General features: G+C 39.6%; 1 protein-coding gene across 2 annotated transcripts in view; it reads right to left on the minus strand.

Annotated features, from left to right (window-relative positions):
- LOC126163186 (ATP-binding cassette sub-family C member 4-like) overlaps window positions 1-16,750 on the minus strand; it is a 275,451-nt gene that overhangs the window by 6,109 nt on the left and 252,592 nt on the right. For both annotated transcript variants that reach the window (XM_049920137.1, XM_049920138.1), the window contains exons 22-23: window positions 14,659-14,819; window positions 3,742-3,871 (exon numbers count right to left, since the gene is read on the minus strand). In XM_049920137.1, coding sequence (XP_049776094.1) covers window positions 3,742-3,871; window positions 14,659-14,819 — 291 coding nt within the window. The remainder of the gene's footprint in view (window positions 1-3,741; window positions 3,872-14,658; window positions 14,820-16,750) is intronic.

Consider the following 16,750-nt stretch of genomic DNA (forward strand, 5'->3'; position numbering starts at 1 on the left):
AAAGACTTTCACAAGATCACTGAGCCACATTAAATAATAATAATAATAATAATAATAATAATAATAATAATGATAACAAAATAAAAATAATAATAATGTTGATTTCATTATGAGTATAAAAAACAACAACCTGATTGCAGTCCAGGAAATGAACACACCTAAGACAGTACCTTGCAGCACCTGATGAAAATGACTAGGCCAGCCACAAATTATCATGCATAAGAACGTAATCAACAAACTAATCATATTGTTTAATAAAATTATCAACTGGAGACAGTGAATTTCTCCTTCAAAGACATTCAGGTATCAGTGCTTGACATGCATACTCTGGGAGATAAAGAAACTTTTATTAAGCTTTACAACTTGCAAATAAGTAATCAATTACGGATGAAGTACCTGATCAGGATTATGAATTAATGTAAGACTCAAAAGAGAATAAACATTTATATTTGTCAAATAACAGAAAGAATATTCATCAGGGATGTTTCATTCACTGTTGAATAAAAAAGTTCAGACCTTTCCACATTTTGTGCCTCCCACCTTATGCATCCCAAGTATGTGCAGCCAGTTACCTGACAATATCTACTCATCTTCCACTAGGTCATCAGATATGTTATTTCTTATCACCAGAAATCCTGCATATACATCCATTTTACCATCTTCCACCACTTCATTTGGTTTTAGTTCCACACAAACCAATTCATAGTAGTTGACACTGCAGCCCCTGACCTCCATTCCTCCTTGCTCTTCCCTGCGCATGTTTTTCCATGCTCAAGTTTTAGATGGTTTGTTCATTAAGTCCCATGTCCCACAGCAATTAGATCTGACAATACACACTGGTTCTAGACTTTTCAGTTCAACACTTTGGGAATTTACCTCTGACCTGTGTTTACCTCTATATTCCTCTCCCTCTTGACCTGATTGTTAATGTAATTGCTGTACAGTGCAATATTCTTATGATGATGAAATAAAATAATTTAAATTCGGGTGGTGCAGTGGTTAGCAAAGTATGCTTGTATTCAGGAGGAGCAGAATCTTGTACAGTCATCTAGATTTTAGTGTTCCAAGTTTTTTTTCTAAATTAATTAAGACAAATGTCAGAATAGTTCCTTTGAAAAGATTAAAGCTGATCTCCAATCCCCTTCATGTATGACTGGAGCTTGTGCTCTATCTGATAAGACCTCGTCATCCACAAAACATTAAATCTTAACCTTCCTTCCTTGGTTCAATAATATTATTGTCAATCTTCACTGTCTTTATTTCCGTATACTGACAGGGTGTATACATGTACAAGGAAAAAAAAATTCCCGTATTTTTCCCGGATTTCCCAGTTGAAAATACACTTTCTCCTGGGTGAAAATATACTTTTTTCTGGGTGAAAATTCACTTTACAGTGAGTAAAAGCATACCATCACTTAACACGGAAAAACTTATCAATTCTTTGAATGTTTATGGTTTTATACACCGACGTAGAATTTCCCGGCACTTTAGAAAACGAAACTAAGGGGGGAAAAACACGTTTTGGAAAGATCTTTGATGTGCAGCATATTTTCGTGTTACAAAGGTATAAATTCGAATTCCACCAAACACCGCATGTTACTTTCCGAAGCATAGAAATCGATATTGCGACACGGTTTTGTAAGCCAGTCATAGCTCATGTCACGTGGTCTCGCCAGCTGATGACAGCATTGGACACGTGATGTAGTCAGCCAATAGCAATATCACTCTTAAGTAGCGCAAAAACACAAATAAGAAAAGTTAACGTTTTAAATTAATACAAGAAAAACAAAGCTTTCACATATAATATTGGTCCCAAAGATTAATAAGTTGCAGGAGAATCTAAGCTTCCAAATATAATGATCTTTTTTGCGTGTTTTACACTTTAAGATACATCACACAAATGTGCCAGTAAAATTTTTAATAACAACGTAAATGTCTGATCTCTTGGGCTCGAAATTCTTCTAGATGGTCATCCTCAAAGAGTTGATTTTTAAATGTGAGTCAAATGCTCTGTGATTTAAGAAATTCATCGTACATTCTTGCACATAGTTCATCTTGCATGAAAGGAAATTTACTTTGAAAGTAACGCTTTTCAAACCACCATTCGCAATATTTTCATGTGACCTGTTAGAAATTGGTTCGCTTCAGCAGTTGCAAGAGAGGACCTGATAACAGGCGCCACTGCGCTTGCGCTTCTACGATGACGCAGGAAGCCTGCATGTTCGTATGCATAAAACATTAAAAGATCTTACATTATGTCATAAAAGAAACAAGGCATCAGAGGATACTACAAGAACATTGGAATTTTGTGAACCATACTAAAATGCTTAACTCGGCTTAAAGTGTACATTCGTATGTCCAGATTTGGATGTAAATGTTCTTGGACTACCAGTACTGTATTATCTCATATTTGGTTGTTTATTATGGCATAATGCCATACAAGCTAGAAGATGGAAAACGTGCACTTGAAATGCAACAAACAGTTCAAACTAGCCAACCGTGTGAAATTAAACACCTCGTTTCAAATAAATTGACTGCCTCAGCGCAAAAGACTAATAAAGACCAAATCTCTTTAGCAAACCAATAAAAATAGCTTCATTGTGCTGCAAGGTGATTAATGCTTGACTGTCAGAAAGGTGGAAATAAAACCTGAAACTAATAACATATTTTAGACTTCCGTAATTATGCGAGTGTATTTTAAATCATTTGATACATCCCTGCCACAGAAATCCGCTTTGTTTTCATTTAATATGAGAGCAATAAATGAAGAGTAAAATCACTGAACAGCAAAATCTCTAAATGTAAACACGGGTCATATGGAGACTCCCCACTACAACTCAGACTGCTCTGTGGATCAGCCCCGGTTCTCCGATATTTCCGAACCGGTGCAATATTAGATAGTGGTGCCCAGCTACACGTCTGTAGCCAGAAGTGGGAGAAAGTACTACTCATATGCGACTCAACTGCGCATGCACAAGAGCCCACCCGCAACTGCTCAAATGAATCTAATGTAAACAGCTGTCACGTCACGCTCATCGGAGGCAATTTCTTGTTAGGAAGCATTGCATAGTCTTCCCAAAGCCGTTGACACACTTCGTTGTTGGCGAACGCTTGTATGGTCACTGTTTTATTGTTGTATATGGCGTATTTCCTTTGTGACTTAAGTTTTATTTTCATTTTTTTCCCTCTTGTTCACGTTTTGTTGTTGCAGTATCATTCTGCAGAAGCGGGATACAGTCATACCCTTTGTCAGAGTATTGGTTCTGACCAGTCAAAATCATAAAAATTTAACTGAAAACTAAAACAATGAAAAATTCCCAGAATTCTAAAGATTCCCGGGTTTTTCCCAGTTTTCTCTTGGATGAAAAAAATTCCCGGGTTTTTCCCGAATCTCCCAGATCGTATACACCCTGACTGATTATACACTGTTTTGGCCTTTCTAAGACTTGGCTTTTAACCTCTTGTTCAGCTACAAACTGAGAAGCACAGAAGAATCTTTGCACATTATCTTAATCTGTAGTGATAGCTTTCCTCTGATTGCATCTTGTTCTTAATCGCTTTTTATGATTTTAATACTTAAAGCTGTTGATATGTAGTACTCGCTAACACTACAAATGACAAATTCATATAATACACAAAACAAAGTGCTTCTTTCATGAAAATTATTATTCCCGTTGTGCAATTAATATATGTAAAAACACTAAGACAGAGTAAGCATAATGGTCTTGTGATACTACTCACCACCATGGTCCCGGAGTCCATGACAAGAACTTTATCTGAGTCCATGATTGTATTCAGTCTGTGTGCAATTGTAAGTACAGTGCAGTCTTTGAACTTCTTACGTATCGTCTTCTGTATGAGACTATCAGTTCTAAAAAAAAATGAAGAATGAAATTATATATTTTATTGTATCTTTAATTTTGCATTAAGAGCTTGTGATCAAAACGATATTGATGCTATGGATGTGAAACCTGCTAGAGTCTCAGTTGTAGTGTATCAGCCAGTGAAGTTTCTGTTTATAAATGAGTGACATATTTGGCAAATTTCATATAAAACACAAATAAAATAATAGATATGACTGGGTCTTCAGATGCCTGCAGAAAATTTTATGATATTGACTGCACATTTGAATATCACATGTAAATATTGTTCTTTTATTTTTAAGACACCATTACTTAGTTCACACATTGTTTCCTGTGTATCACTACATGAAGGATAACTTTTGGGGACAGGCTAGTAGCTAAAAACTACACTCTCACAAAAACAAACATTACATACATTGTCTCTACATTATAAAAACAATATCATACATTAATGCCAATGTATTTTTGTTGTTAATAAAGAGCTTATCTGTATTCTATGAACACTCAAATAATTTTAAATAAATGTATTTCTTGTAGGAACATAGGCCTACTGATTTCAAGTATACTATCCAGCCAACTACTTTATTTATTAATGCAATCCCTAGATCAGCACATCGTAAAGATGGCATGTTGAGTTGTAGACAGGCACAACGAAAAGACTGTTACACACTGAGCTTTTGGCTAAAGCCTTCTTCAGAAAAGAAAGAAAAAACGCACACATTCACACAAGCAAGCACACCTCACCCACACACGACCGCCATCTCTGGCCGCTCTGATCACAGTGCAACTATCTTGTTGATTGAAAGCAGCAGTCCAGAGTGGGTTGGGGTAGAGAGAGGGATGGCAGGGTAAGTGAGCAGTGACTAGAAGGTGTCAGGGTGAGGTTGCTGGGAAAAGCCTCAGGAGACTGTAGGGGTGGGGTGGCTATGGGGTGGAAGGAGAGTGGAAAGGAGAGGAGCAGAGAAGGGGAAAGGACCAGCAGGTGTCTTGGCAGAGGGCAGCACACGATGAGGGTGGGGGATGTGAACTAGGAGGAGCTGATACAACAAAGGGAATGAAAACTGTTGGGAGAAGATTTGGGGACAGTAGATTAGCAATGGTTGAGGCTGGGATTATTTCGGCAGCGGAGAATATGTTTTAAGGAAAACTCTCATCTACATAGTTCACAAACACTGATGGCGGACGGGAGAATCCAGATGGCCTGGGCTGTCACGGCAGCTATTCAAATCAGGCATGTTATGTTCAGCTTCATGTTGTGCCATTGGGTACTCCACTTTGCTGGTGGCCAAAATTCATCCTGGTGAACAGCTGGTTGGTGGTCATACCAGTATAAAAAGCTGTGCAATGATTGCACCAGAACTGGTTTTCACATGTGGCTCAGCCTCTGTTGGGGTAGGATAAACCTTTGCCAGGACTTGAATAGGAGGAGCTGGGAGGGGAGGGGGTTGGGCAAGTCTTGCACCTGGGCCTTCAACAGGGATATGGTCCCCTGTGGTAAGAGGCTGGGATAGGGAGTGGCACAGAGATCGCTCCTTTGCAGCTGGTTCCTGCAGATGGTGGGAGGATTGGGAGTGTGTGGGGATACAGCGTGGGAACTCTGTTTACAGACTAGATCCAGGGAACACAGAAATTCCTTTTCCACGGTTAAGGCGGAAGACAAGTCATTCGATCGTCAGGGAGAGGATACATCATACGAGGTATGACCTAGATGCCAATGCTCGCTCCTTATATAGTTTCCATCTGTTTCTGTCTGCAATTTTGTCACCTTGGAACTGCGAATGAGTAGACATGACCTTGGCTGCACATCAGCGAGATAATTTAAGCAAGATTAAGCAAAACAACAACACGCCTTAACCGTGAAAAATGAATTTCTGTGTTCAGCGATGCACATCGCACTGTTATCAACTTCTCTGACAAGGAAATTGATGATGCCACCATCTCAGTTCTCAGTAAGGGACTGAACTTCTCTCCAGCTCCACAAAAGCTTCCAGTGACCAAGATTATCAGTGTAGTAGAACAAGCGGTTTGGCACCTTCCTGAAGAGGCAGCAGATGCGATAAGGCTTGCCACTGGTTGGATTTTAGCCACAGCCAAGCCTCCTAAGTCCAATGTAAGCAGAGTGAAGAAACAGGCATTGAAATCGTTGCGGAAGGATGAAGAGTTAGTTGTGCTACCAGCTGACAACGGGAATGCCACAGTTATCCTCAATGCTACCGATTAGCGTAAGAAAGTGGCCCTATTATTGGAAGATGCCACGTACCAGATTCTTAAACGGGATCCCACAGCAGCACTTAGCAGGAAGACAAGGGAGCTACTGAAGAGCTCTGGCCTCCCAGAAGAACTAGTCAAGAACCTGCAACCAAGAGCACGAACGCCAACCCAGTTATACGGTCTACCCAAGGTCCGTAAGGATGGGGTCCCGTTGAGACCTATTGTTAGTGCTATTAGGTCTCCTACATTTCAGTTGGCAAAATACTTAACCAAATTATTAGCACCTATAGTTGGCCACTGTAGCCATCATATTAATAACACAAAAATGATTGTTGACATCATAAATAAGATGAGGATAGGTCCGACTGACATCATGATCAGTCTAAATGTGGTCTCTTTGTTTACAAAGGTACCGGTGGAAGATACATTAAAACTGTTGGCTGCTCATTTCTCTTCTGAAATACTGAAGTTATTTCGACACACATTTGCCGACCACCTATTTTTTGTATGCTGGAAAATATTATGAAATGACTGATGGAACAGCCATGGGTTCGTCACTGTCACCAGCCATAGCTAACTTTTTCATGGAGGATTTCAAAGAACGAGCATTGAACGGTGCTGCCTTACGTCCATCCTGCTTCTTCAGGTATGTTGATGATACATTTTTAATCTGGTTACATGGCAATGAGGCATTGCAGCAGTTTGTTGATCATTTGAATGGTATACACCAGAACATAAGATTTACAGTGAAGGTGGAGAAGGATGGGAAGTTATCCTTCTTAGATGTGCTGGTGGAGCGAAAATCAGATGGACGTCTCGGACATTCTGTGTACAGAAAACTGACGCATACAGATTTATATCTAAATGCACATAGTTTTCACCACCCAGCTCAGAAGTGAGCTATGCTGAATACCTTGGTACACAGAGCAAGGACTATTTCGGACAAGGATCATCTCGGCTCCGAGATTAACCATCTGATGACGGTATTCAGAAAAAATGGATATTCTGATTGTGATATCCGATCTACTCTGGTGAAGAAACCTAGGTAGGAGGCTGTTGAACAGATCAAGAGGGCCAACACATCGCACGGCTACCATTCTGCGGTGCAACGACCAGCAAGATCGGTAGAGTCCTGAGCCGGCAAGGAATCAGACCAGTCTTCTGGCCACCCAGGAAGATTAAGCAAATGTTGCGACCCGTGAAAGATAATCTCGGCCTGAGAGTACCGGGAATTTACAGCATTCCTTGTGAGTGTGGCAAAAATTACGTGGGCCAGTCTGTAAGAACTGTTGCCGATCACTGTGTGGAACATTGGCATCACCTGAAATACAGGTATCTAGAAAAATCAGCGGTGGCTGAGCACAGTTTATTAAATAAACATAAGATTTTATTTGATGAAACAAGAATACTTGCTCACGCTTCAAACTATTGGGACTCTGTCATCAGGGAAGCAGTTGAAATTAGACTATGTGAAAATAATTTCAACAGAGACTCTGGATATGCACTCTGCAATACATGGAAGTGTGCAGTTGATAAAGAAAGAGCACAGAGACAGACTCCTTACATTCCTCGCAGTTCTCCACCTGATGTGACGGATAGCACTGCAAGCAAGGCTGGATAGAGCGCGCAAACAAAATCTATGAACATAGAGGCCGCCACCTCTGTACGCACCGTTTTCACCATGATGTCATCCAGCCAATGAGAAGCCATCCACTGCTTATAAAAGAGGAAGCCTCATCAGTCCACGACAGTCAGTTTTACCCCTAATGAAGATGACAGAGGTAGTCATCGAAAGCTCGGGATTTTATCCAAATTTGATGCGGCAAGTAAACCAAGAACTTTTTATGCAAGGACTCCATCGCGAAAGACTTTGTAGTCAGGTACCAATTCTGCTTGTTCAATGTTAAGTGGAAGGTTATCGACATATATAAGGAGTAGGAGTGGACCCAACATTGAACCCTATGATACTCTCTTTGTGTTGTCTCCCCAGTCATTAAAATTTTTTACCTTTATGACATTGTTTGAATTATTCAGCACAACCATTGAATTCTGTTTGTCAAGTATGATTCAAACCAGCTGTGTGTGAAAGATATTGGTGTTACTGCTAGCTGCTTGGTACTATTAGTTGTTTAAAGTTTTGTGGAATGACCTTTTAATATAACCTCCTGCTTCTTAAAATCACACAGCGATGCTGCTACATTTAGAAAGTGGCTGTTAAAAGTACTTGCAACACGTGAATTATCAGTCACAATATTGTTATTTAGTTTAATTGTTATACCTTTTACACTGACTGGCTGACCTGTCATCCATTTGACAATATCCCACACATTTTTAATCTTTTTATTTCTGTCAGGACTTGCATACCTTTTGGACATTTTAATGGCTTTGCTTAAAATGCAACAGTATTTTTTGTAGTGTGCTAGTAATGCTGGATCTTGACTTATCTGCCTGTATATAAATTTCTCTCTTCCTCTTCCATGAGATTTTAATTCCCTTAGTTATCCACACTGACCCTTTTTTTTAGTGGATCTTCTGGATAATTTATTTGGAAAGCAACTTTCAAATTTGGTAGGGAATAAACTGAATTTGACATTAACATCTCTTTCTATACATACTGTTGTAACCTAATAATACATGAAACCCAATAAATGTAATACAAATATGACTTTATTCACGAACCTCTGAAAATAGAAAAGAATCACATAGAAGGTGCAACATCAGCAATACACAGAACAACTGATGTGAGCGGTACAAACTAAAAGAACAAAGTGAATTTGAGTCACTGCTGCTCCATGTGTATATAGGTGTAAGTCACAGTGTTGTATGCACACTTCCTGTGGGTGGCCTCTAGTGGCTGGCCCACGCAGATTAAGTTGGCAGTTGATTTAAGTATACATGCATGGCAGTGGACAATAGTGGCCAGTATCCACTTGGGCTGGTGACCAAACCTCCATGCTCAAACCAGCGATCCCAGCCTGAAGTGGCCAGACGATATGGCAGTTGTAGTGTAGGCCACAGTAGATGGAAGAGTTTGCTTGGCTACCAACCATCGAGCCAGGCTCTGCTCCCCCATAGACGTGAAGTGATAGGTGCTCAGAAAACAGAAAAAGACATTATTCAGTGAAGAATACACAGAAATCTTTTTCATTAGGGACTTGAACTTACATACTAGTTGTTCCGACTTGCCATTTGATTGAGGGTGGAATGATAGAACCATAACATGATGAATGCAGTCATGGGAGCAAAACATATGAAAGGTGTGAGAAACCAAGTAGGGCCGATAGTCGGAGACCAAGATACAAGGTAAAGCCTCAACATAAAAAACCCTCAGAAACTTATGAATTTAGCCTCAGCCAACCTTGGTGCGTACTGGAGAATGTAAGGAAACTGGAAAAATTCATCCACAACAAGAGCCAATAGGAATTCAAGAAGGGACCCACAGGGTCTACATGAGTGTGTTCCCATGGCTGGTGTGGAGTGGGCCAGGGGGACAGAGTTGTCCTGGAAACTGCCTGATATCAGGCACATTGCTTACAAGCTGCAACAAAATAGACAATTCTGCCATCAATCACTGGCAAAAAACATGTCTCCTAGCTAAAAGGTTAGTGCATGAAACTCCCCAATGGAGATGTGGCCTGGCATACGATGAAGCCCGTCCCATGGGTCCTTGAACACCAACTAAACAATAGCAGGTTGAAAAAACTGAGATTTCATGAGGTTACACTGTAAGTCTGCAGACTGTAAGACAGAAAACAAAGTGCGCAAATTTTTTAAGTGAAGGGCTGAGGAGGAGCCCGTGACAACAATATCATCCAGATAATTAATGCAATCCAGAACAGGAATAGTCAATTGTTCTAAAAATTGTTGGAAAATAGCAGGGGTGCTAGCCACACCAAAAGGAAGGTGCAAATGTTGGTAGAGATCAAAAAGAGTATTCAAAACCAGAACTTGCTGAGACTCTTCATCCACAGGAACCTGAAGATATGCTTCAGACAAATCAGTTTTAGAAAAATACCAGCCACCCGATATTTTTGACAACAGTTCCTCCTGGCATATGACAGGATATGTATCCACAATTGACTGCGCATAGACAGAGTGTTGAATTCACCACAGAGGTGAAAATTCTCCAATGGCTTCCAAATTACAACCAGTGGAGATGACCATTCACCAGCCATAACAGGTTGCAGCACTCCCGAGCCATGGATTTCAAAGAAATATGAGGAGGAAAAGTCGTAGCACATCCTATACCTTCTGAAAAGAAGTCTGAAAACTCCTCAGGCAGTGTTTCCAATTGAGAATATGGTACTTGACTGGACACAAGATGAACTGCATCAGTGATAGGAAATTCAAATACCTGAAATGTGTGGATTCCGAACAAGTTTTCAACACTGTGATAAGCAACCACCAAAACTGTAATGGAATGAACCACTGATTTGCAAGAGGCATATGCTGTAATTTTCCCAATGGCACAAGGTTCTGTTTGTTATATCTGACCAGCTTCCACAAGATCAGTGTCAGTCATGGCCAGCATAAACTCACATAGGTTTGAGAATTCAGTAATGTCACTGCAGCACATGTGTTGTAATGGAAGCAGTTGGTGAAAAAGGCTTAATTCGATAAACAACTTGGGAGAAGTCAGAAGCATTGGAGTCACACAGTTTACGTCCATGTCCATATCCTGAGCAACTTTCGGCAAATGACACATGGAGGCAATGTGGCCTTTCTTCTGGCAACCATACAAATAGCACAATTCTTAGATCGTGCTGTACCTACATGCTGGGCAAAACAGGAAGGACAAGATGGGATGAGAGAATGCTGGTGTTGTGGTGGTCATAGCTGCTCGAGCCAGCCTTGGTCTGCTCAATGCTGAGCCCGTGAGTTTGCTGCTGCAACTGCCACTTTGTTGTGCAAGCTATTTGTTGTCCTAGTGGGCACAGCTTGTGGCACTACTGCCACATTGCCCCACACTTTAATTTGGTCACCAGCTGTTCAAGAAACTTCAAAAGATTGTACTAGTTGCAAGACTCCGCCAACTGGGTGTTTTCACAGAGTAAAACCTTTCGGCACACTTCTTGAACGGAGCTTAACAGATAATTGTGTCACGCACCATAGAGTCTGCATAAGAGTCTTTATGGGCATCGGTAATGAATTGACACAGTTAAGGCCATGAAGTTCATCTGCCCGGGCCCTGCAGGACTGGTTTGGCTTCTTGCAGCATTTGTGGAACTCAACTTGCGCCACTGTGACACGTTTTCATTTACGATGGTGGCTGGTCAGTAAACTCCACATGTAATCAAAAATAAGAGCTGTCAGTTCTTGTAAAGTGGAAATCTGACACAGTTAATGATACACCGTAAATGTAATCCACAAGAGGAATAAGGCTTTGCACAAATTTGAATCTATCACACCAAAAATTGCTGCCTGAGTCTTTTTTCATAAGCTGCCCGATCCTCAGCTGAATCATCAAAGTGGGTGGATAGACCAGTGGAACAGTACTCCATCTCTCGGTAGCCAGCAAACTTGTCACTACCAAAGTAAGGTTCAATCAGGGCTGGCAGGGCCGTCCATAATGACTAAACTTGATGAAACCACACTTACAGACTGTACACACAGAAACTGTTCCAAACTCATCGCTAGTCATGTAGTAACCAAGTAATATATGAGACCGACCCAAGTAACACAAATATAGATTTATTCATTATCCTCTGAACAATAATGGAAAAAGCCAGATGTGATTCCACATATAAATATACAAAAGAATCATAAAGAAGGTACAACATAAATGATACGCAGAACAATTGATGTGACTGGTACAGACTAAAAGAACATAATGAGGGTGAGTCAACGCTGCTCGTATACAGGCATGATTCACCAATAGATGGCACAGCAGAGACTGTGCCATGGGCATATTTCCTACAGGTGGCCTCTAGTGGCTGGCTTGTGTTGATACAGTTGGTGGTTGAGTTAAACACACATGTGCAGCGTCACTGCACTCATACTCACATGCACCAATAGCAGGATACGGAATATACCTTATCCCACACCACCCCTTTTAACTTACCTTTGAAACATTATATCCTGTTCTCTTTGTATGAACATACCGCAAGGTAGTGAGGTGCCATATTGTTTATTTCCATGAAGTGAGAATCATGGTAAGTAGTTCATTAGCAATTGGGTACTCATTAATTGTTTCAGCCTGGGCACTATCTACAAAAATGCTGTCAATCAGTATCTTACTATCTTGCTGTACATGACATGGAAAACTGACTACTGAAATTAAATTGAAACAGCCAATAATTTTTCCTGTCTGTATCTTTTAAGAAATCTACCTTGAAATATCAACAAACTATTAACTTCTTCTACTTGTCTGACAGATAGCTCAATAACGTATCTCATACATTTTTCATAAATACCTGAAAGTTTCTTGTAGGGAATCTGTAGACTGTTACAATCATCAGAGAAGTATTCTGCAGTAACAGCTTGCAAGCACATGCTTCTAGATTCTGATTAACACAAAAACTATTTGTTTCAGTATTTTTGACTTTGTGTCCAACTTTTACATAAATTGCCACTCCTCATTTTTCCATATTAACTGTACACAAAAATGATGCAGGTCTGTAATCCCTGATATTTAACTTCTCCTTTCCTGTGGTTATATCGTTTTATGGTGTTCAGAGAGGCACAGAACATCTATCACTCCAGAATTTTTCACATCATCTGGCATATAAGATGCCTTATCTTTTAATCCTCTAGTGTTCTGATGAAACAAATTATTATTATTATTATTATTATTAGGGTGCTGTTCTGTTCTAATTTCTTTCAATATTGGCTATCTTTAATTTGATTCTAAACTAAAAATATGTTCCTTTGACTCCAATAATCACAGGGATTTTCTCTTGTGTGCTTGTAGCTCCCCTTAAACTTACTGTAAGATGCACAGCTAATCTCTCCTTCCCCATATAGAGGCACAAGCCATGATTTGTGTGTCTCCATCTCCCGATTGCAGCAACTGGCATGACATAGATATGAGACTTTTGTTTCTCTAATTTGTGCAGCCCTTCATTAACGTGCCTAACAGCCATGTTAACCCACGGCAGGTCAAGTCACTGCAAAACCTCCACAAACCACACACGAGTGGGTGATATTGTTGCTCTTATTTCCTCGGGGTCACCTTTATGCTATATTCTAAGTTGCTAGCCAGGCTGTTTCTTGCTCTTCTTACTATAAGTACCTTATCCTCTCCATCACGATCTCTGCACAAGGTCGCTATGCTCTCTGTCATTTGGATTAGCTTGGCACTAGGTTTCATGATGCTTGTGACCTTGTTTTTCCTGTACTAACTGACCTACACCTCTCTCACGACTGCTCCCTAGCAGCAAGACTAGTTTCTTTCTATATGACTTTTCTACTGACATAGCCTTAAAGTCATTCTTATGAATCTGGTGCACTCTACTTAGTTTAAAAACTGGTTGAGGCTCTTCTCTGACTTCAGGTAACAAGTCAAAGTGATAGCTAACTTGTATTTCAAATGTGATTTCTGAGGTTTTCTCCTTTTGCCTATTACTTATCAACTTCTCCCAGTTTCCATTGTCTCTTTCCCCCTTCAATCTATCTAATTCGAAATATGTAATTTCTAATTCTGCCTGAAGAGCATAAATCTTTCTTCTCTGTTCCATGATTTTCTTGTCTCAGCTACGTAATCTACAAGTCCATGAAAGAGCCTCATCTGACACTTTTTTGGCTTTCCTGCTGCATTCTCCCCAGGGAAACAGCAACCACAATCCTGACATGTTTCTCCCAAGTCAATTAACATACAACAATATTCACATTTGCCAGTAAACAAAAAGCCCTATATCATACGTAAACTGTAATAAACTAATAAAAGTGAAAAATTATCTTTTGTTTTAAGTCATGCAGCTAACTTCCAGGCATCAAGCAGGTGTAAAAAAACATGACAGAAGTTCATTGAATGTAGGTGGTAGAAGACACAAAGTGAATGAAAACTGAAAAGCGCAATGTTTTCTAACAACAATCTTTAACCAACTCTGTCAGGATCATGTAAAGCACTTTAATGAATTCAAAATAACACATAATAAGCAGATGGTGGACAGATGTTAACACTAGCTTGTAAACAGGCCAATGATATTCACTGAATGTAGATTTTAAGCCACGGAAGACAGGAAATGAATGAAAACTAAAAAAAAGCATGATATTTAGAACAACAGTATTAAACAGACTCTATCTGGAAACTATGGGAAGCACTGTAATGTATCCAAAACAATTCATACCACTCCACCACTGCTGTTGTCTATGTCTGAGCACTTGAGTGTGACTGCCATGGCTAACTGCCAACCAATGGATGTCAGCAAAAGACAATAAATTCACTAGCTTACAGAACCTGAAGTTTCTGCATCCATAAAAGGAGAGAGAGAGGTTGCGGGGCACAGAGAGTTAAAAGGATAAAGTAAGGACATCTGTCAGGACTTGGACCAAGGCAAGACAGTATGACAGGGCAAGAGGATCACTCGTATCAATACGGATTGTTCTTATCAAATTAGCATGCAAATATAGCAGTTATACATACTGTGGGTCAACATTTGCAGTAGCTTCATCAAGTACTAGAACTTTGTTGTTTCTGAGGATAGCTCGTGCAAGACAAATCAGTTGCCTTTGTCCAGCACTAAAATTGCTACCACCTTCATTGACGTGATACTCCAGGGTGTCAACAGCGTCTTTCAGTTCCACCTGAAATATGTTTAACGTTAAAGTGCAAAAATGATCGTTTATGAGGGATGGTGCAGATAAATCAAAGATTCATGCAGGATCATACATGAATCTTATGTTTAATTTTATTACTGAAGTTGGAAATTTTTTGTTATATGAACTTGGAGAAATCCTATTCCATCTGTTCATTACAACTCTGTTGTAAGTGAAAGGGCATAATTTGGTCGCCAAACATGTTAAAGTAGACATTCTGGTACATATTCACACTAACTTGAATGATTGACCCTGATTCATGGTAAAACGCACTCCCACCTCTGGCCTGATCAACAAGCTCCACACACTGCAGGCTACATGCTTCACTGAGCTCTCAGTACGCTTGATGTTACTTAGTTAGTTAGTTAGATAGACTGCAATGACGTGGAATAAGTCATTTTACATTCACACTGCAAATTAATTTGTGCATACAGTTACATTCTGAACATTGTGTATTAGTGACTGCTACCCACCACATTCTACACATTACAGAACAGAAATTCTTCTAGAGGATAAAAGTTGTCAAGGAGAAACTTTCCCAGTTGGTTTTCAAATTTTACTTTGCTGTCTGTTAGACATATTATACACTGGGTAACTGATCAAAAATTTTTGTCAAAACATTTTGGACCACTTTTTGTGGAGTAATGGATGACTTTTTTGTTCTGGTATTGTAATTATGTACATTATTGTTCCTTTTGAACTACGTGGATTATTCACAACAAACTTCATGAGGGAATAAATATAATGTGAAGCAGTACTCACAGTCCTCAACTCCAAAAGATGTCTACAAGGTGAACATGGGTGAGCACCACATATTATTCTTACAGCATTTTTTTCTGCAATGAAGACTTTCTTTCTTAAAGATGAGTTACCCCAGAACATTTTTCCACGTGGTATTACTGAATGAAAATATGCAAATATGTCAACTTACTGATTTGTCTCTCCCCCACTGTCCCACATAATTTGAACTGAGGCAAAAATGTGACTTATCAGACTGTTCAATGTGCTTCCAGCCAGTTGTGGCCCAGTTTCTGTGTGTTGCTTTGTGTCTCACTGTGAGCAGGGACCTTTTGCCAGATACCTGACTCCAACTGACCATTGCATGCAGTTCCCTTCACAGTGTTCAGTCAGAAAGTGGCTGAGATGAAACTTCTAATGTACCAGGCAGAGATTCCATTTGTTTACCAGTCAATACACTCTCATAATTCAGTAACTGATCATGTATCATAAATACCAAAGTCTCAATAGTTTATGATCAGTGTTTTATTAATTAGCATCAGGTATTGTAATGAAGTAGTTACCTTGGTAAATTTATGAAACTCTAAAATTGTGGATTTTGTATTCTGTAAGCAACTGATAAAACACACTGAAGGTTCACTTTTGACTTCAAAAACATGTATTAAACTTATGTATGCATGGAATTAGAATGTATTTTATTTCTAAATTAAAAATCTTGTTGTTGCGGTTCTCATTCTGAAGACTAGTTCGATGCAACTCTCAATTCTACTCTATGCTGTGCAAGACTCTTCATCTCTGAATAACTACTGCAACCTACATCCTTCTGAATCTGCTTACTGTATTCATCTCTTTGTCTCCCTCTAAGATCCCCCCACCCTTTCCCCCACACACACTTCCCTCCAATAGTAAATTGGTGATCCATTGATGTCTCAGAATGTGTCCTATCAACCGATCCCTTCTTTTAGTCAAGTTACAAACTTCTTTTCCTCCCAGTTCTATTCAGCACCTCTTTGTTAGTTACACAATCTACCCATCTAACCTTCAGTATTTTTCTGTAGCACCACATTTCAAAAGCTTCTATTTTCTTTTTATCTAAACTGTTTATCGTCCATGTTTCACTTCCATACATGGCTACACTCCATACAAATATCCCCAGAAAAGAGTTCATAACACTTAAATCT

This window comes from Schistocerca cancellata, chromosome 2 (assembly GCF_023864275.1).
Source record: "Schistocerca cancellata isolate TAMUIC-IGC-003103 chromosome 2, iqSchCanc2.1, whole genome shotgun sequence".
Lineage (NCBI taxonomy): Eukaryota > Metazoa > Arthropoda > Insecta > Orthoptera > Acrididae > Schistocerca > Schistocerca cancellata.